Here is a 21,326-nt window from a genome sequence, read left to right on the forward strand (position 1 = left end):
AGTTCCTCTGAGCCTGAAAAAGGGAGATGGCTTTGAAAATTCATAGCATTTGAATCTATTTGGAATAGGGACATGTAGCTTTACCATTATGGTCCCAAAGGTCCTGTTTAAGAATGAAGGGAAACAGGGCTAGCCAATTAGCTCAGTTGGTTAGAGTGTGGTACTGATAACAGGAAGGCCCAGGGTTCAATCTCTGTACTGGCCAGCTGCCAAAACTAAAAACAAACAAGAAATGTAGGGAAACATAGGAAGTGGAAAGTTTCGGTAATTTGAAAAATCCTGCCTGATTTCAGATAAATGAGAAATATATTTTTTAATCAAATTTTATCTTTTAAAATTCATTTACACATTGATTTTTGCCTGATAAATATTTGTTAATAAACTCTACCCTTTTCATTGTACTCCTTTTAAAAAACAGTTTTTCTAATGCCTGCTATTTTTATTACAGAGACAATTAAAGGCAGATGCTAAAAAAGCTATTGGAAGGCTTCAACTACGAACACTGAAACAAGGAGACAAGGTACATTTTTGAATTTTAAATGCTGTTTGTTTTAAAGCAATGCTATCAAGCCATTGTTCAAGCTAAGTGTTCTTCCAAAGTATGCTTGTCATTGGTATTTATAAACCTTATTGTCTTTTTCAAATTTATTTGGTGCTGGAAGTAGTCTGAATAATGGCCCCCCAAAGATATCTAGGGCCTAATGCTAGAACCCGTGAATGTTACCTTATATGGCAGAAAGGACTTTGTAGATATGATTAAATTCAGGATCTTGAGATAGGGAGATTGTCCTGGATTATCCAGGTGAGTCCTAAATGCAGTCTTAGTGTCTTTTATAAGAGGGTTGAAGAGGGAGATATGACTAAAGTTCAGTAGGAGATATGACAATGGAAGGTTGGAGTGATGTGAGGAAGAAGCCATGAGCCTGTAGAAGGGGATTTTCCCTAAAGTCTTCACAAGGAGCACAGTACTGCCAACACCTTGGTTTTAGACTTCTGATTTCTGGGACAGTAAGAAAGTACAGTTGTGTTGTTTTAAGCCACGAAGTTATGGTAATGTGCTGCAGCAACAACAGCGCAACTTTGCAGCTTGAACATCCATTTTCAGATTTAGGACAGTTGAAAACTACCATTGATGGGTAAAACTTATATTACAGAAAATAGCTATAGAACTTATCAAAATAAAATTATACCATGTTCTGGGGGTGAGTGGCGGAGGGGGATGGGGGGAAAGTGGTCAGTGGATACAACATAGTAGAGAGAGACAATGGGATCTGGGGTTCTCTAGTAATATATGGAGACTACAGTTAACAACAAAGCACTGTGTGTCTTCAAATAGCTAGTGAACATGATGTTGAATGTTCCTAACACAAAAAAGTGACAAATGTTTGAGCTTATGAATATACTAAGCACCCTGATATGATCATTGTACACAGTACAAATGTACCCAAATATCATATTGTACTCCATAAATATATACAGTTATCGTGGGTCAATTAAGAAAAATAAAAAGAGAGAAATAGAGAATAGAATAGTGGTTTCCAGAGACAGGGAATAAGAGGTAGGAGAGGGGGTTGGGGAAGGTTGGTAGACTGGTACAAATTTGCAAAGTTAAAGTTAGATAGGAAGAATAAATTCTGGTGCTCGAGGGTGACAACAGCTAATAATATTGTATTTTATAACTAAATATAGCCAGAAAAGAGGATCTTGAATGTTATAACTACAAAGAATTGAAAAATGTTTAGATAGATAAGCTTACTGTTCTGATTAGATCTTTATGAAATATATACATGTATTGAAACAAGAAAACTGTGCCCCATAAACATGTACAATGAAAAAAATAAAATACAAAGTATACACTTAAGAAAAATTATACCATTTTCAACAGCAGCAAACCCATGAAATATTTATATATAAACCTTATAAAATATGTGTAAGATCTATATGCTAAAAAGTACAAAATACTACTGAAAGAAAGAATTCAAAAAAAGACCTAAATAAATGAAGAAATATACTGTGATCATGGGTCAGAAGACTCACTGTTGTTAAGGTGTCAGTTTCCCCTCAAACTGACCTATAGATTCAATGCGGTTTCAGTAAAACTTCTTGTGGTATCTTTTGTAGAAATGAGCAGGCTGATACTAAGTTTATATGAAAAAGAAAAAGAATTAGAATAAACAAAACAATTTTTTTTTTTTTTTTTTTTGTGACTGGTAAGGGATTGCAACCCTCGGCATGGTGTGGTCTGCACTACACTCAGCCAGTGAGCGCACCAGCCACCCCCATATAGGATCCGAACCTGCAGCCTCGGCACTACCAGCGCCGCACTGTCCCGAGTGAGCCACAGGGCTGGCCCAACAAAACAATTTTGATAACTAGCAACAACTTTGAATGATTCACACTACCTGATTTGCAGAATTATTTTAAAGCTGTAGTAGTAAAGACAGTGTGGTATTGGAGAAAGGATAGACTTATAATTTAAAATTATAAGCTTTAAAACTTATTATAAATTTTAAAAAATTATGTTATATTATAAGTTATAAAAATTATAAGTTAAATTATAATTATGTTTTAAGAAATTATAATTGCCTATTGAAATTTTGTAGTTACATAGTCATTTAGTGATATAATGCCCCTCCTTTTTATAAAAATTTATGCTAGTTAAATGCATGTATATTCTGATCTTGTTCTGTAGGTTAACATATTTTTTCTTATCTATCAGAGTAACAATAACTATTTGCTCATAGGAAATTGGCCCTGATGGGGATAGTTGTGCTGTGTGTATTGAACTGTATAAACCAAATGATTTGGTGCGCATCTTAACCTGCAAGTAAGTTTGATATTCTTTTATATCATCGGTAAGAATAGCTGACCCACGAAAAAGGGTTGTGATGGGGAAAACCTGTTTTGAATTTTTCCAGATTGATGTAAATAAACTGTTTATTTTTAACTTATAACCATTTAAATATTGAAGAATGCTTTATTTGTTAATAACACTGAAATTGGTATAAGTCTAATTGTATAAAGTTTCCATAATCTGATACAATTTGTTCTAAACTAATTGTATAGAAAACTGAGAACCTAGCCAGCTCAGCAATTTACATATATATAAAAGTAGTACTGGATTATTTAATTTTAAATTTATTCTAACAATCCCACTGGGAAAAAAGTGAAATAAACTTATGATCACCTATTTGGAAGTCTTCACTCTTTAGTTTCTTTTTATTATCACTCTCCTGAAGGTTGTTCTTAACATTCTCAACATTCTTTCTCTTAGCTCTAAAATAGTGGTGTTCCTAGACGATATCACATTGCCCAAAGCATCAGTACTGTGTTGTACTCAGTACTACATTGTACTATATTATTGAGAATTACTGTACCATTTTACACTTAGGGATTGACAAGATAATTGTTTAAGATTTGAAATACTGAGCAAAGTCTTTGGTCAGGTAGCATCTTAGCTATTTTCAACTAATGAGTACTGAAAATATTTTTTTTGAACCTAGAGTAATGAGGCTTTTATATGAGAGGATCTTCAAAAAGTTCATGGAAGGACTCATATTATCTTTTAATTCCATTTTTCCATGAACTTTTCGAAAGACCTTCTCATATTTAAAAGTACTGTATTATGAAATTTTCAAGTTTTGTTTCTGTGGCTATTTCTTTGTATTAATGTCTTTTTTTATAAAAGCATCCATTCAAAGACCAAGTAAAGTTACAGGGTAACCTGTTAATATATATTAGACAAAGTGTTTTTGCTATTTCACAACTGATAACTAAACTATGTGTTCTTTACTTCATTAGCCATATTTTTCATAAGACCTGTGTTGACCCATGGCTGTTAGAACATAGGACTTGCCCCATGTGCAAATGTGACATACTCAAAGCATTGGGAATTGAGGTAAACATTGCTACACTATTTGTTTGGAACTAAAGCAGTGTTATTTATGTGCCTTTCAGGAAAATAGCATCCTTATTTTGTATCTATATAATGTGCCAGACTTACAGTTCATACTTAAAACTGGACATATTTACATCATAGAGACAGTGAGGTGCTATCTTGACCACCTCCATTTTCCTTCTTCACTCTCCTCAAATAAACTTGTTACTTTGTCAGAATTTGAAGTGCTGACCGTATAAACTACCAACTTCGCATTCCCCTTTCTGTTTTTTACTATCTTCCTATTGTATCGTGACCAAATTTGTAGTTAAATGAGCGTGTATAATTTGAGAAAGCATAATAAATATTAAATTATAATTTTATATTTGGTTAATGAAAAAACGACCTATTTTCAAGATACAACAGAAAGTCAAGCTCAGCAAAATATTCTTGACTGAGGAAACACATAGATGACAGTGATTCACAGTTTCCCTAGGGAACATTATGTTTCTTTGGGGGTTTTTTGTTTGTTTGTTTTTTGAGTGCCTACCTTATACCAGGCATTATGTTATAAAGTGCTGGAATCACCAAAATGAACATGTCAGATATGAGGGCACTCTGCCTGTAGCATTTTTCACCATTGGTAGGCCCAAATTACTCTAACTGCCCTCTAACTAGGATCAGCAAGAGATTTTTGTGATCATCAAAAGGGATTATAGGTTTAAAAGGTTAAGAAACATAGCTCTAATGAGTCACCTATGAAAAAATTTTGTAATGATATGTCAGGGAAAAGCATGTACTCTAAAAGTCTTTTAATTTGTTCAAATGTTTTCCAAAGGTGGATGTTGAAGATGGATCAGTGTCATTACAAGTCCCTGTATCCAATGAAACATCCAATAGTGCCTCCCCCCATGAAGAGGATAATCACAGTGAGACTGCATCGTCTGGATATGCTTCGGTACAGGGAGCAGATGAACCACCTCTAGAGGAACACGTGCAGTCAGCAAGTAAGCACCATACTGAGGGTCAGTGAGTACCCCACAAAGGGTCCATCGTGGATCACATGCCTGTCAGAGTACCCCTGCTTTTTAGCATTTGTTCCATTCATCCATTCACACATTCCAAGGTTTTTCTACTTAAAATGATGCAATGAAAGATGCACCTGTCTTAAACTTAATATACACGTATTCAAATGTACCTGTAATAGATGAGATGCATAAAGAGTGGAGATTATTCACAAAAGAAAAATTTATTGGAAAGCTCTCTGATGCATTTAAACGTTGGCTCATTAACTACTTACAGAGACTAAGAAGAAACATTAAACATTAAAAGCCATTGTGTATTGCAGATAAATCAGAAATTAAGATAAAGGAGTCCTGAAATGATAAAACAATTTAATTTACAAAAGCTTGATTTATACCCAGCTTCTCAGGAACCTATCTTTTGCAGATAGGAAACTGTGCTTTAAAAATGGTATGTGCTGCCACCTGTTGACTATTTACCATGTACTGAACAAACCATTAGAAAATAAAGTTGAATGTATTATTTTCAAAACTCATGTGAATTAATATTGCAACTTAGTAATTTTTTACTAATGGAGATATTTTAGGGAATTTTTTTACTTTTTCCCTATAAAGAGAAAAACTATATAAAAATATTTTCCATTTCGTTACCTTCATGTTTTTTGTTGATTTGAAAGTTTTTTCACCATTCTTGTTTTAAGATAATTCTAGCATAAAAGAAGAAAAACTAATTGTCAAGATGTCTTGTGGGGCCGGCCCGGTGGCGCACTGGATAGTGCGCCGCTTGGGAAGCGCGGCGGCGCTCCCGTCCGAGGGTTCGGATCCCACGTACAGACCGGCTCCCGCTCACTGGCTGAGCGAGGCGCGGGAGCAACGCCGAGGCTTGCGATCCCGTCGCCGGTCCCCGGTCCGGTACGGGGGCAACACTGAGGGTTGCGATCCGTAGCCGGACACGGAAAAAAGACAAAAAAAAAAAAAAAAAAGATGTCTTGTGAAAGTTTCAGCTTCTATGACATAAACCTTTGCCTTCTGTAGGCTTATCAGTGCCATAAATACTATTTCTGGAGATGTCATTAGGAATCCTACCATGCAAAAGCAAACATTGTATTTCTTGTAATCTAATCTTCACACATTTCCTCGAGTATAAAGTTGTCATCAGAATTTTAATAATCCGTCCATTATTCTACCTATAATAGAGAGCCATTGTCTATTTGCCTCAGATGATCTTAATTATGATCATAATCGTGTGGTAATAGAATTCAGTGAAGATAAAGGGCAGTGTAGATTATAATTAATTTATTGCTAGGTTTGTTTTTGAAACATAATTGATTGTACATATCTATGGGATACAGCATTGGATATCAATGCCTGTATGCAATATGTGATGCTCAAATCAAGATAATTAGTGTATTCAACATTGTACAATGTAATCATTTTTTGTGACCCTTTACCAATTTCTCACTAAACCCCCTCTCCCACCCCCTTTCCCACGTCTAGTGGCCTCAGTTCTGTTTTCTCCTTTTGAAAGTTCAGCGATTTATTATGATTGTTGTATCTCTCTTTTTTTTCTCTCTTTCTTTACTGATGTATTCTTTTAGCTCCCATTTATGAGTGAGGACATGTGGTATTTCTCTTTCTGTGTGTGGCTTATTTCATTTAACATAATTTTCTCTAAGTTCATCCATGTGGTTTTGAATGGCAGAATTCCATTCTTTTTTATGGCTGACTAGTATTCCATTATGTATATATACCACATTTCCCTCATCCAGTCATCCATCAACAGACATTTAGGCTGGTTCTTAGCTGTTGTAAATAGAGCTATGATAAACATGGGAGTGTAGGTATCCCTTTGACATGATGATTTCCATTCCTTTTGGATATATACCCAGCAGTGGGATTGCTGGATCATATGGCATTTCTACCTGTAGTTGTTTGAGGAACCTCCATACTGTTTTCCATAATGGCTGCATTAATTTACAGTCCCACCAAAAGTGTAGGAGGGTTCCCCATTCTTCACATCCTCGCTAGCATTTGTCATTCTCTGTCTTTCTGATAATGGCCAGTCTAACTGGGTTGAGATGATATCTCAGTGTGGTTTTGATTTGTATTTCCCTGATGATTAGTGATGTTGAGCATTTTTTCATGTGTCTGTTGGCCATTTGTATTTCTTCTTTCAGAAATACCTATTCAGCTCCTTTGCCCATTTTTGGGGTTGCTTGTTTTTTTACTGTTAAGTTGTTTGAGTTCCTTGTTTATTCTGTGTGTTAATCCCTTGTCAGATACATAGTTTGCAAATAATTTCTCCCATTCTGTAGGTTGTCTTTTCACTCTGTTAATTGCTTCTTTTGCTATGTTGTTAGTTTGATATAATCTCATTTGTTTAGTTTTTGTTGCCTGTGCTTTTGGGTTTTTATTCATAATGTCTTTGCCCAGTCCTACTTCCTGGAGTATTTCCCCCTATGTTTTCTTTTAGCAGCTTATAGTTTCAGGACTTATATTTAAGTTTTTAATCCATTCTGAGTTCATTTTGGTATATGGTGAAAGATGTGGGTCTAGTTTCATTCTTCTACCTATGGATGTCCAGTTATCCCAGCACCATTTATTGAAGAAGCAGTCTTTCCCCCAATGTCTGTTCTTGGTACCTTTTTCAAAGATGATTGGCTGTAAGTATATGGGTTGATTTCTGGGTTCTCTATTTTGTTCCACTGGTCCAAGTGTTTGTTTCTATGCCAGTACCATGTTGTTTTAGTTACTATAGCTTTGTAGTATAATTTGAAATCAGGTAATGTTAGGCCTCCTGTTTAATTTTTTTGGCTTAAGATTGTTTCTGCTATTGGGGTCTTTGTTGTTCCATATGAATGTTAGGATTGTTTTTTTCTGTTTCTTTGAAGAATGTAATTAGTATTTTGATGGGGATTACATTGAATTCATAGATCGCTTTGGGTAGTATAGACATTTTCCCAATGTTAATCCTTCCAACCCAAGAGCATGGAATGTCTTTCCATTTTCTGTGTCCCCCTTAATTTCTTTCAGCAGTGATTTGTAGTTCTTGTTGTAGAGATCTTTCCTCTTCTTGGTTAAATTGATTCCTAGGTATTTTATTTTGGGGGTGACTGTTGTAAATGGGCTTGCATTCTTGATTTCTTTTTCTGCTAGTTTGTTATTGGAGTATAAAAACACTACTGGTTTTTTATTGGTTATATATATATTTGTGGCGTAAAACAATACTGATTTTTGTCTGTTGATTTTGTATCCTGCAGCTTTACTGAAATCATATATCAGCTCTGAGATTTTTTTTGTAGTGTCTTTAGGTTTTTTTTATATATAGGATCATGTCATCTGCAAACATGGACAGTTTGGAATTTTTTTTTTTTTTTAATTCCAACCTGCTTTTTTGTGTGTTCTGTTCTTCTTGTGGTTGGGGGTTGGGGGAGACAGGGGAAGTAGAACAGATTTTGCAGAGAATTTGAAAATCAAATGAAATGATCCATGCCACTCCTCCTGTATTCTTTATTTGGATGAATGATAGTAACACTCAACAAGGTGCCCCAAACCAGAAACCAGGGATATCCCAGACTCTTTCCTCTCCCCTTTCCTATTGATTCAGTGTCCTTTTTCTCAAATTTCCAACCTTAATTTCACAGTCATAGTTTGAGCCACTCTCTTCTCTCCACCCTCCCTCCCAAGAAATTGGGGAAACCCAGGCTAACTCCTTTAAAGCTTGCCAATGTATGAGAAACCTTTCTTGACTTGCGTGTGTGGCCCTACTGTCTGCTTCCATAGAACTTCTATCGTTGCATTTATTGTACTGAATTATATTAAAACTTTTGAAAGTTCCTTTGGGTAGAGAAAGTGCCTTATATTCACTGTTATCTACTCAGCACTAATTACAGCCTGCCACATAGTAGATACTCAAATTTGTGTTGACTGAATGACTGTGTAGAACAGACTTAATTCTGTCTATGATTATTTATTACTAGTTTGGGAATCTTGCATATGAGGAATTGATTCGTATGGTGATAGTTGATTTGCATAACTTTGTAAACAAATAATTAGTTCATGTCTGTGTGTAAAGATATTGGGCTAAGTTTTGTTAGAACATTGGTTTTTAAACTTAAGCACTTAACTGGAGGGCTTGTTAAAAAAGAGGGCTCACCACCAGACTTACTGACTCAGTGGGTCTAGAGTGAGGCTTGAGAATTTTCATTTCTTTTTTTTTCCCCCTCTCTCAGTCACTCTTTATTTATTTATTTATTTATTTATTATTGAATCAAAATTGATTATGCATGTTTTGGGGGTTCAACATTGAGATATGTTGATCAAATCAATATTACTAGCATATATATGATTACAAATCATACTGATTCTTTATGGCCCTTCTCCAATCTCACACCATCCCCCTGTCCCTCCCCCTTCCCCCCTCTAATTACCCTAGATTTCTTCTCTCCTTCTGACAGAATAATGGTTACTCTATTGATTTATTGCCTAGATGATCTGCCCAATGCTGAGAGGTGTGATCAGGTCCCCCAATATTATCATAGACCAGATGCTTCTTCTGTCACTCTGGAATGGGCTTTGTGGAGAGAGACATCCTCTTCTTATCTTTATCTCTGCTGGTGACTCTCCTCGTGTCAATGCACTCCAGTGGCTGGTGGACCATCTGCGTGCTGGTTGTGGTGTCTAGCTGCTTTCGTGGCTGCCTTGGTTATTGTGGTGGCTGTGGTGGACCACCCACATGGAGGTGATGATTTTGGCATGCTCCTTGGTGCTAGCAGTGTACCTGGTTGTGGGGGGGTGTCCAGACCCGGCTCTATACCTAGGGTCCCCGGGCAGGCCCCGAGGCACTGGTGCAGTGTGCCTGGTTGTGAGAGGGGGATCCAGTTCCTGTATCCATGCCTCGGGTCCCTGGGCAGGCCCCAAGGTGCTGGTGCAGTGTGCCTGGTTGTGGAAGTGGGATCCAGTCCCCGAATCCATCCCTCAGGTCCCTGGGTGGGCCCTGAGGCGCTGGCACACTGTGCCTCGTTGTGGGAGTGGGGTCTGGTCCCTAGCTGCATCCATTGGGTCCCCGGGTGGGCACTGGTGGTGTGCCTGGGCTGGAACTAACTTTTTGTCCTTTGCTTACTTCTAATATGGGGAAACTTCCTGTTGGAACCAGTACTTGAGCTGTGTTGTTGAGCTAAATTGCTGCTTTGCTGCTGTTTCCCTAGGGAAGGCTTTTTGTGCAGCTCAGGGTTTAATCTTTTCCTTATAGGTACTTCTGGCTCTCCAGAGAGGGGTGCACCTGGGTTGTGTAGAAACTGTGATCTGGGCCTGAGTTTTTTCATCAAACTGCACCTTGTGTATTTCTGCATTCCTGACCAGTCTCCTCTGGCTGGTCCTGTGCTGATTGAAGGTGGATTGGCTGTCCTTGCCGTGTCCCAGTGTTCTCCCTGTGGGCCCATCTCCCCTACCACCTGTGCTCCAAACACTTCCCATGGGACGGGCCCCACGCTGGTCCCTTGCCATGACTCACCAGCCTCTGAATGACTCCCCTTTTTCAGCTGTTCTGGCTCTTTGCTCCTGCATGGGTCCATGGGAACCCTATTAGTGGTCTTGCTGTCCTGGGGGCCACCAAGGCCCTCTTCTCCCCTGCCGCCTCCAAGTAACGCCATCTGAAGGGCACAGCCGCGGATTCTGCTGGCTCCTGCTCCATGCACTCAGCAGTTCCAGCCTTAAAGCAGCCACAGCCCAAAATGCTCAGAGCAATTTTTTCTTTCTCTCATTGTGGTTTCTCCCGCTTTCATGCAATTTGTAGGTCTCTCCTCCTCTTTCCCTGAGCTCCAGCAGCACCAGCTTGGCTGTTGTTACATTTTTATAGTTGTAAATTGGTTGACTTATTGGAGAGAGTGACGCTGGGGACTGTCTATTCCACCATCTTGACCAGGACACCTGAGAATTTTCATTTCTAACAAGTTCCCAGGTGATACTGATGCTGCTGCTCCAAGAACCACACTTTAGGAGCCATTGAATAAGGGCCCTAGTTGTCAACCCTGAATTCATGTTACAATCACTTGGAGAGATTTTAAACATTACTGATGCCTGGACTCTACCTCAGAGCAGTTAAATCATAGTCCATGAGGGTTGGGGCCCAAGCTCAGGTATTATTTTTATTTTTATTTTTATTTTGAAAGAATTTCAGACTGACAAAATTTTTTTTTCAGAAATAGTACAAACTATGTCCATATACTTTTCATCCACCTTCTCCAAATATTAACATTTTGTATAACCATATACAATTACCAAAGCCGGGAACTTAACCAATAAAATGTTTACTGAACTGCAGACCTTACTCAAATTTTACCAATTGACACACTAATGTCCTTTTTCTGTCCCTGGATCCCACATTGTTTTTAATTGCTCATATCTTCTTAGTCTGCATTCTGTGACTGTCTCTTCATGTTTCATGACCTTGACCTTTTTGAAGACTATCGGTCAGTTATTTTGTAGGACATCCCTCTATTTAGGCTTGTCTCCTGTTTCCCAATGGTTAAATTAATTGCCCGTTTCTGGCAAGAATACCACAGAAGTGATGCTGTGCCCTTCTCAGTGCCTCATATTATATTATGAAGCACATGATGTCCTCATCTTATTACTAATGATTTTAACTTTGCTCACTTGGTTAAGGTGGTGTCTGCCAGGTTTCTCCCTTTAAAGTTACTATTTTTGCCTGTGTAGTTATTAAACATCTCATAGAGAAAAACTTGGAGATTATGCAAATATCCTGTTTCTCATCATACTTTTACCCACTAATTTTATTTATTTATTCAAAGTATTTTAGGATTTATTTGTTCATATTTGTGGGGATCAATATGTTGTTTCAGTACATGCATAATGATACACAGGGTAGATAGCATAGTTTTGTACACATTAGTCTACCCCTTTTCCTCTCCTGCTCCCTGCCCAGCCTCTGGTAAACATTATTCTACTCTCTACTTCTATGAGAACCACTTTTTTTTTTTAGCTCTACATGAGTGAGATCATGTGGTATTTATCTTTTTGTGCCTGACTTACTACACTGAACACGATGGTTTCCAGTTCCATCCATGTTGCTGCAAACAATGGGATATCATCATTTTTTATAGCTGAGTAGTATTCCATTGTGTATGTATACCACAGTTTTTTTCTATCCATTCATCCATTGATGGACATTTAGGTTGATTCCATCTCTTGGCTATTGTGAATAGTGTTGCAACGAACATGGGAGTCTTTTTGATATATTGATTACATTTCCTTTGGGTATCTACCCAGTAGTGGGATAGATGGGTCATAAGGTAGATCTGTTTTCTACAGTTTCTGTGGAACCTCCATACTGTTTTCCACAATGTCTGTACACTCTCACTGGCAATGTAGAAGAAGTACCTTTTCTTCATGTCTGCACCAGCATTTATTTTCTTTCTTGTTGATAATAGCTGTTCTAAATGGAGTGAGATGATATCTCATTGTGGTTTTGATTTGGGTTTCCCTGATGGTTAGTGACATTGAGCATTTTTTCATGTGCTTGTCGGCCATTTGTATGTCTTCTTTTGAGGAATGTCTCTTCAGGCCTTAGCCCATTTTTTAACTGGGTTATTTGACTTTCTGATTTTGAGTTGTTTAAGTTCCTTATATATTCTGTACATTAGCCCCTTATCTATGTGTAGTTTGTAAACACTTTCTTCCATTCTGTAGATCATCTCTTCACTTTGTTGAGTGTCCCTTGCATTGTGGAAGCTTTTTAGTTTGATGTAGTCCCATTTGTATATTTTTGTTTTAGTTGTATGTACCTTTGTAATCTCACTCAAAAAAGTGCTGCCCACTTCCATTTTGTGTAGTGTATCCCCTATGTTCTCTTCTAGTAGTTTCATAGTTTGGGGTCTTAAATTTAGGTCTTTGATCCATTTTGAGTTGATTTTTGTGTATGGTGAGAGATAGGGGTCTAGTTTCAGTCTTCTGCATGTGGCTATCCAGTTTTCACAGCACCATTTGTTGAAGATGCTGGCCTTTCCCATTGTGTACTTTTGGCACCTTTGTTGAAAACCAGTTGTCTGTAAATGTGTGGGTTTATTTTGGGGCTCTCTATGGTATTCCATTGGATAATTTGTCTGTTTTAATGCCAATACCATGTTGTTTTGGTTACTATAGCTTTGTAGTATATTTTAAGTCAGGGAGTGCAGTGCCTCCAACTTTGTTCCTTTTGTTCAAGATTGCTTTAGCTATGTGATTACCCACTAATTTTAGCAATCATTAATGTTTCTTGCTTGCAATAATTATTACTAAAGTGTTTGCCAAATGGTGATTTTCTATTTCCATTATTCTTTCTACGTTTATTAATTATACTTCTAATGTAATTAAGAGCTATTCCTTCTCCTCCATTTATTTATTCAATTATTTATTTACAATAGCATGGGATCATAGATATGTTTCATTCTTTAACATGTTTCTCATGATATATCCATTGCTCATATTGTTCTAGATTTGGTCATTGGGGACTCAGGTTAGTTTGTATTCTTTCAGCTTCCTTATTTTCTGGTACTATGAGATGGTATAGGTCTGGGATTGGCAATTTTTTTCTGTAAAGAGCTGGATAGTAAATATGTTTAGGCTTTGAAAGCCATTAAGACTCTGTTGCATTTTTTTGGGTTTTTTTTTTTTTTTTTTTTTTGGTTTGTCTTACAGCCTTTTAAAAAATATGAATACCACTCTTAGCTATGGATTTGGCTTTTAGGCTGTAGTTTGCTGACCCCTAGGCTAGAATTTAGGTTAATCTTGTACTCTCTCTTTACTATCTCTAAAATCAGCCATTTCTTCAGGGGGTCTTTTATTGAATAGTGGTATTTCAAAACCAAGAACTGGGTACTAGGCATGTTTATTGCTACGAGGGTGTCATTGCTTTTGGCCCTTTCAATGAACAAGGCTAGGAAACATGTATTTACTCACACAAATATATCACACATCTACATCTATTTCTCTGTCTACCTTCTGTCCGAAAAACAATGATCTCATACTGATACATCCGATTCCAATCCAACACCACAGGGTTTATTCTAGCTTCCTCCTTTCCTCATTTGTAACTCTTTTCTCTGTGAAAGGAGAAAGGCTGTCCTTACCCACAATATATTTACTTATTTGTTCAATTTTAAAATATACATAAAGTAGTTTCAGCATTGCTAACTCATACCCTCTGTAAAAAAATTTCACTAACTAGTGTACAGTTCTTTTTGTTTTTAGCCTTGTAGGATAGAGTCCAAATACCATTTTCCAAATTTATTCAGGTTTAGTTCTTTTCTTCCCCTCCATCTTCAGGATGGTTATATATTTCATTTGCAATATAATTAGGTTCATTTGTTTACTGTTTGTATTCCATTTTGGGTACCACTCCCAACTTCCTGGTTGATTTTTAAAATCCAGCTTTCTATATTTGTTTATGTGTATGAAGAAGCATTGGCAATTTTTTAAAGTGCCCAGGTGATTGAAATGTGCAGCCAGGTTTAACTGTTATATTTAGGGTAAAGAAGAACTAGAAGACATAACTTTTTCCCTTAAAGAGGCTATAATATAGGTAGAAGTAAGCACGCATTCATGAATCAAAAAAAAAAAAAAAAAACGTAATTATAAATCAATGTAAAATGCCATAGGTGCTTTATGTAAGACATAGCACAAATCATATAATTATTAAAGGAACAGAGAATGAGTGTAATAATCTGTATTACGGAAATAGATAAGAAAGCCTTCTTGGAAATGAATGTTGAATTTTGTCTTAAAGGAAGAGGGATGAAATTATGCTAAAATTTCTATTTCCTTTTAAAGATGAAAATCTACAGCTGGTAAACCATGAAGCAAGTTGTGTGTCAGTGGATGTCGTTCCTCATGTTGACAACCCAACCTTTGAAGAAGATGAAACTCCTGATCATGCAACTGCTGTTCGAGAAATTAAGTCATAAAATCTGTCAATAGGAAACTTGAACAGTTAGTAATAACAGAACTGCCAATCAGGGCCTAATTTACTATTAATGAACTGGATAAACTTAATAAAATAAGAATGATACTGAAAGTGCTGAAATGACTAATATTATACTATAGTTAAATGGCTTAAAATATTTAACCTATTAACTTTTTTCACAAACTCATTATAATGTTTTTCATAGGCAAGTTTCCTCTCGATAGTGATAGCAACATTTTTAAACATTCAAAACTCTCTTCAAGTACTCATGTTTTTCATTTATAACAATTTTTCTTATAAAAACATGTTGCTTTTAAAAGGTGGGGTAGCTGTAATCACTTTATTTTATGATAGTATCTTAATTAATAATACTACTACTTTAGCTTGGGCTATATGTGTCAGGGTTTTTCTCCAGGTGCTTATATTGATCTGGAAATGTAATGTAATAAGCAATGCAAACTTAGGCTAGTACTTCATGAAATGTCTATTTAAGCTACATTAAGTTGATAGAACAAGATTAAAGCAAAATATTCATTTTGACGTTTTCTTGTTTTTAAAATTAGGCTAAATGTACTTTATGTGAGTGTCGAGCATAGTTTATTCAGAGAATATGGACTGAATTGATTGGTATATTAGTGACACCAATTTGACACAAGATTATAGACAAAAAGTTTTCTTACAGAAATGCTGTGTAACTGTTTCTCAAACTTGTAAGGTTTTCAAAAGCACAGTATATAAATTACCATGCTATTTCGAAATGGTTATGACAGAGTAAGTCACAAAAATTGGTAATTGATCTTTTTGCATGAATTAGTCTGCAAAAAATTTTCTGTAAAATTAGATTTTAGAAAATGTTTTCCAAACAATGTTGACCTTGAAAATTGAGTTTACATTGACTTCAGTGGGCTAAAATTACATTAGATAAAATAAAATTCTGCCCAAGTAGATATAAATTTTGTGAATGCATTTTCTTGGTGTTTGAAAAAGAATTGGGGGGGGAGAATTCCAGGTGCCTTAATATAAAGTTTGAAGCTTCATCCACCAAAGTTAAATAAAGCTGTTTAAAAATGCACTTTATTTGTATTCTGCGTGGCTTATCTTTTGTTTTAGAGTTTTGTTTCCAGTGCAAATTTCAGCAGAATTTAGGCAAAAACAGAACAGACGTGTATTTTTGTTTGCTGAATGTAAAATGGATGAAACCATTGCATTCTTGTACACTGATTTGAAATGCTGTAAATATGTCCCGATTTGTATTGATTCTCTTTAAATATAAAATGTAAATAAAATATTCCAATTAAAGTTTGTGTCTGGGCTTCGAAAAGTGTGTTGTATATGTCTGCCAGAAACACTCACTGGAGGTTGCCCTTTTAGAAGCAAGTTTAACTTTAAGGAAACAAGCAGCAAAATGTGCTTCTCACATCTAGCCTGTAGGAATTCAGGTTTGCAAGTTCTATGGGGAAGCCCTTTGGAGCCTATAGTGGAGGTAGCTTGTGAGATTTTTCTTTGAAAATCTCTGCAAAAAAGAGTCAGAGAAGCTTGCCCGTTTAGAATCCAGCATAACTCACTGAACCGAAGAAGTGGTAGTTAGAGCAGAGGTAGAGCAAAAAAATAAATAAATAAAGTTTGTGTTTGGTGTTTAGTTTTCATATACTAACTTTTCACATATAATATGCCTGGATTTGGGAGGGGAAAAATAGTTGTTTGTAAATGGTCATTGATATATTTGACCAATAAAAACTAAAAGTTTCGTATGATATGTATTTACATATTTCATTACATAAAGAGGAACTGCTGCCATTGTAATATCACTGAACTTACCATGAATTATTTTTAAATGTCAGCAAGGTAAATAATGAGGTCGACCAGCGATAATATAAGGTTGAAAAAGGACTTTGATGCTAGTCCATCTTTATACTATCCATTAAATTAAGACTTTTTATTAATTTCAGGTTTTCCTTCAGGCTTCTCTTTGGCAGTATGATTGTTAAAGTTCTGCTGATTAGTTAAGTGCATGTCTTTTGTCAAACCTGTTCAGAATACACAGATGTTTGGAACACCTCAGAACAATGATTAGAAAACAAGGTACACATGTCTTATGTGGCAATATGCCAGGGGGGTGTATGTGATTATATTCTTGTCCTATATTCCTAGGGAGTTAGCTCTATCTCAAGTTTTGTGCGGGTTCTTTTGGGGGACTGTAGGGAAAATATAGGAAAATGGTCAGGGCCCCTCAGATGTTCAGAATCTTGCCGAGCATTGGATGTAAATATGCATGTATGCTCAGGTGTTCCTTGGTTATTGTCTGGTGTAGATGTGCACGGGCACCCAGGTGTCCTGGGTTATCTGACTTAAGTATAAAGGACGAGTGGCTCTGATCCCCAGTGCCCCCTGCCCCCTGGATGGCCTGGGGACAGGGAGCATGGGGAGGTTGCTACTGCTGCTGCAAGATGCTGCTGCCAGGGCCCCTGGACCCTCCAGGAGGCCACCGCCGCCGCCACCACTGCAGCTGCTGAAGTCTGACCTCGTGTTGTCTGCCAATGGCTCCTGGGATCTTTCCCAATTACCTAGCTTGTGGACCTGCGTGTGAGGGGTCTGATGACCCAGTCTGTAAAATGGGTTTGAAGGGTGTGAGCCCTAGCCCTAGCAATACAATTGGCTATGTCAGCAGGAGTCCAACAATAACCCCAGCCAGCCAATTAGCGTAGCAATTGCTGTAACCATACAGGGAGCATTTTTAATTTTTAAAAAAATTTTAACAGCTATATTAAAGTATGATTTACATAATATACCCATTGTAAATGTGCATTTGGATGATGATTAGCAAGGTTATAGAGTTGTACAACTATTACCACAATCCAGTTTTAGAATATTCCCTCACCTCAAAACATTGCCTCATGCCCATTTGCAGTCAATTCCTTTTCCCATTCCCAGCTTCCCACAACCACCAATCTACTTTCTGTCTGTATAGGTTTGCCTCTTCTGGACATTTTTTATAAATGGAATCATACAATATGTGGCTTCTTGTGACTGGCTTCTTCCCCTTAGCATAATTTTTTCAAGGTTCCTCCGTGTTGTAGTGTGTATCAGTACTTCACTGCTTTTCATTGCTGAGTAGTATTCCATTGTATGGCTATTTCACATTTGGTTTTCCATTCATCAGTTAATGAACCCTTGGACTATTCCAACTCTTTGGCCATTATGGATAATGCTGCTGTGCACATTCACATACAAGTGTTCGTGTAGATGTATGTTTTGGATTCTCTTGGGTATACACCAAGGAGAGGAATTCCATGCCACTTAAGAATTTTCTTCTTGCTAATGTCTTGATATTCTTTAGCTTGAGCACCAGACTTTATAATGTACTCTCATGTAGTAGTCGAAATATAAACTAATTCTTTTAACAGTGGTAATAGATAATATTTGTCTGTACAAGTAGTATCCAACTTAAGAAGGAGGGGTTTTCTGAGTTTATTTGTAAGTTTAGCGAAACTCAGGTTGTATTATCTTATAAATAAGAAAATGCAGGTTCCCAGGTCAATCAGTTGAAGTATATTTAGAGATACAATTGGAATGCTAGGAACATTCTTTCTTCCCCCCTACATCTAGTTTTTGTTCGTTTATGAAATATTTTAATTAGGTTCTATAACATCTGGAGAAATTTTATCATCTCAGGCTATAACAAATTTCGAGTTATTTTCCTTGCTCATTGCTTGTTTTGGAGTGATTTATTTTTTATATTTTAAACACATTAAACAACATAAAATTAAAATTAATATACTAATATACATTCATGATTATGGTGGGCACTTTGACCTCCAGAAATAAATGTTCATTATTTTCTATCGTCAGAGCTAATTTGGTCAAAAGTTTGGGAAACACATACCCACTAGTTCTCAACTTTTTTCTGCATAAACACAATCTCATGAATGTGAGACAACTCAGAGGCATACTTAGACTTTGATGGTTAAGAGAGTAGTATACATAAATAGGGTTTAGCATGGATGGTTAATGGCAATTTCCCCTTCTAGCTATAATTCCTACTGATATCCCAGGCCTCACCCACAGCCTTAGAAAATTTTAATGGGCATGTCCCTATATAAACTTTTTAAGAAAGCAATTCAGTCATCTAAAATTTAATGGCTTGTTTTCTGATAGATGCCTAAGTGGGTCTTAATGGAAATGTGATTAATTGCCTCAATTTGTTGTAGAGTTTAATTTTCAAATATCTAAGTTGCTTTAAATCAGTGCATTTAAAGTTTTAATGTGCCTACAAATTATTCAGGGATCTTGTTAAAATGCACATTCTGATTCAGCAGGTCTGGAATGAGGTCTGAGATTCAAAATTTCTGGCAAGCTCAGGTGATGCACACGTTTCTGATCTGGGGTCCACACTTTGAGTAGCAAATCTTTAAATAAATCTCCTCTAACAGTGCTCCACCTGTTCTGAAACTTTTGCTCCAAAACGTGCTGCAGCCTGTAAAAAGTAAAAATAAAAATAAAAAATAAAGCATAAACTAAGCTAGTGGAGTTCGTTTCAAATAAGCTGGTAAAATCCTGGGTGACAGCCTCAGCCTTTTCATAACACAAGATTTGGAATTGCTGTTTGATGTTTCCTAATACCTTTCCTCATAGGTGCTTGAGGCAATGATTTAGAAGGCTAAGTCAGCTGGAAGACTCACCTCCAGATAAATTAGGTATGATACATCTCTGCATGGTATCCTATTGGGTCCATAAATATGTAGCTTGGATAAATCAGAAAACAAGAATGGAAGCAGACGGATGAGTTGGGAATCTATTATAATAGTATAGCAGGATAGTGATGTGAGGCTAATATAGAGCCATAATAGAGGATGGGATAAACTTTTGAAAAAGTGGGGTGGGGAAGAGAGGGAGAGAGACAGAGCCTGGTGGAAGTGAGGTAATAAGGGTAATGAGAAAAAAAAGCCTAAAATTATTGCAAGGTTCTTACCTTAAGCATCTTGGTAAACAGTGGTGCTCTAAATTAAGAGAAACTGGTAGGAGAAAAACAGTGGGCAGGGAGAATGTTGGAGAAATAAATTTGGCTTTGGATATGTTATATTTGAGGTATCTGATGCATAGGCAGTAGAGTGTCATGGTTTGTAGTCAGACAAATGTAGATTCAAATCCTAGCTCTGCTATTTATTTAGCTGTGTGATCTTAGGCAAGGCACTTAACTCTTCTGAGCCTCCTTCATGTATAAACATGTAAAAATGTGCAAGCTTATTAATGAAAATTAAATTAGAATATATATAGTATATTGCATATAGTACCAGCAATATTATATATATTATGTATATAGTACCAGCAATGATATACAAGGCAGTTTGCAATCCCAGTTCTCCTTCCCTAAGCAATTTACATTAACATACACAGCTGAACATTGGAAAGCATGACATGCTGTTTTTTAAGGCACTTTCAGAAAAATACTTTTATTTGTAAAGGCTTGAAATAAATTGCTTATAATCAAGCCAAGATTTTACATCACAGAAGTAGTTTAATGTGAAAAAGCGTATTCTTTACATAATCAGTGAAATGTTTAATTACTAAAGCAGGAGCTCTTAAATGCTCTGCTCTGAGCCAACATTAGGCCTGATCCTGTAACAGGGAGCGTGTAGGTATATCCGGGTGGAGTTGCAGAATAAGGAGGCAGAAAAACCATCCACTTCTGCACAGCTCTTGCCACCACTCTAACCTTTAAGGGTATTGGAAAACAATGTGGTTTAGTGAGGAAGGAAATAAAAAAGGGGATGGAAAGGTAAGAAGAAAGGAGGACGCCTCAAGTCTGTCTACGTTTGCTAGGTTTACTGACATTTCACCAGGAAAATAAGAAATTATCTTCCTTAGTACATATCCAAGTTGGGATGGCTTTTCCCAAGGATATACAGTCTGGGATCCGGGAGGACTGCCTCCTCCCATACTCTCCAAAAGCTGCCTTGGGACTACTTACTGCCTTTTAGTAGAAGAGAATCCCAAATTGTCCTTTTTCTCACCCACAAGAAAAATCCCTGCTTGTAGGCATGCCTGCCTCACTCGACATGGCCCATATATTGGGAGAGTTAAGCGGGAGACGCTCCTCCAGGGCAGAGATCCTTGGATCCACGACTTGGCATCTGTGGGTGCCCCACCCCATTTTTTTTAGTCACGTTGCCTTGAGGCTTCATTCTGTAAACAGTTTGCCAAGAGCCCTTTGTTTGTACATTGCCTCTCATATTCCTTCCTTCCTATAAACCTGTTCCCGCGTTTAGTGAACTCTTTAACTCCTGCGGACTTAATTACCGCAATAAATAAAAACATTCCTCAAATAATTCCTCAAAATGATGCCATGCAAATTTCTGAACTCATTCACCCTAGTGTTTAAGCAGCTGCGTAACCTTGATAAGCTACGAACAGGTGAAGGCTGCCCTGAAAGGTGTTTTGTTTTGTTTTTTCTTAAAAGAGCTTAAGAAAA

General features: G+C 36.9%; 1 protein-coding gene across 2 annotated transcripts in view; it reads left to right on the plus strand.

Annotated features, from left to right (window-relative positions):
- Window positions 1-16,161, plus strand: part of RNF128 (ring finger protein 128, E3 ubiquitin protein ligase) — an 89,572-nt gene extending 73,411 nt beyond the window's left edge. For both annotated transcript variants that reach the window (XM_008577847.1, XM_008577845.1), the window contains exons 3-7: window positions 449-520; window positions 2,745-2,827; window positions 3,802-3,898; window positions 4,716-4,884; window positions 14,725-16,161. In XM_008577847.1, the coding sequence (XP_008576069.1) occupies window positions 449-520; window positions 2,745-2,827; window positions 3,802-3,898; window positions 4,716-4,884; window positions 14,725-14,858 (555 nt within the window). In that variant the 3' untranslated portion in view covers window positions 14,859-16,161. The remainder of the gene's footprint in view (window positions 1-448; window positions 521-2,744; window positions 2,828-3,801; window positions 3,899-4,715; window positions 4,885-14,724) is intronic.
- Window positions 16,162-21,326: the final 5,165 nt, after the last annotated feature.

This window comes from Galeopterus variegatus, unplaced genomic scaffold (assembly GCF_000696425.1).
Source record: "Galeopterus variegatus unplaced genomic scaffold, G_variegatus-3.0.2 Scaffold1587, whole genome shotgun sequence".
Taxonomy (NCBI): domain Eukaryota; kingdom Metazoa; phylum Chordata; class Mammalia; order Dermoptera; family Cynocephalidae; genus Galeopterus; species Galeopterus variegatus.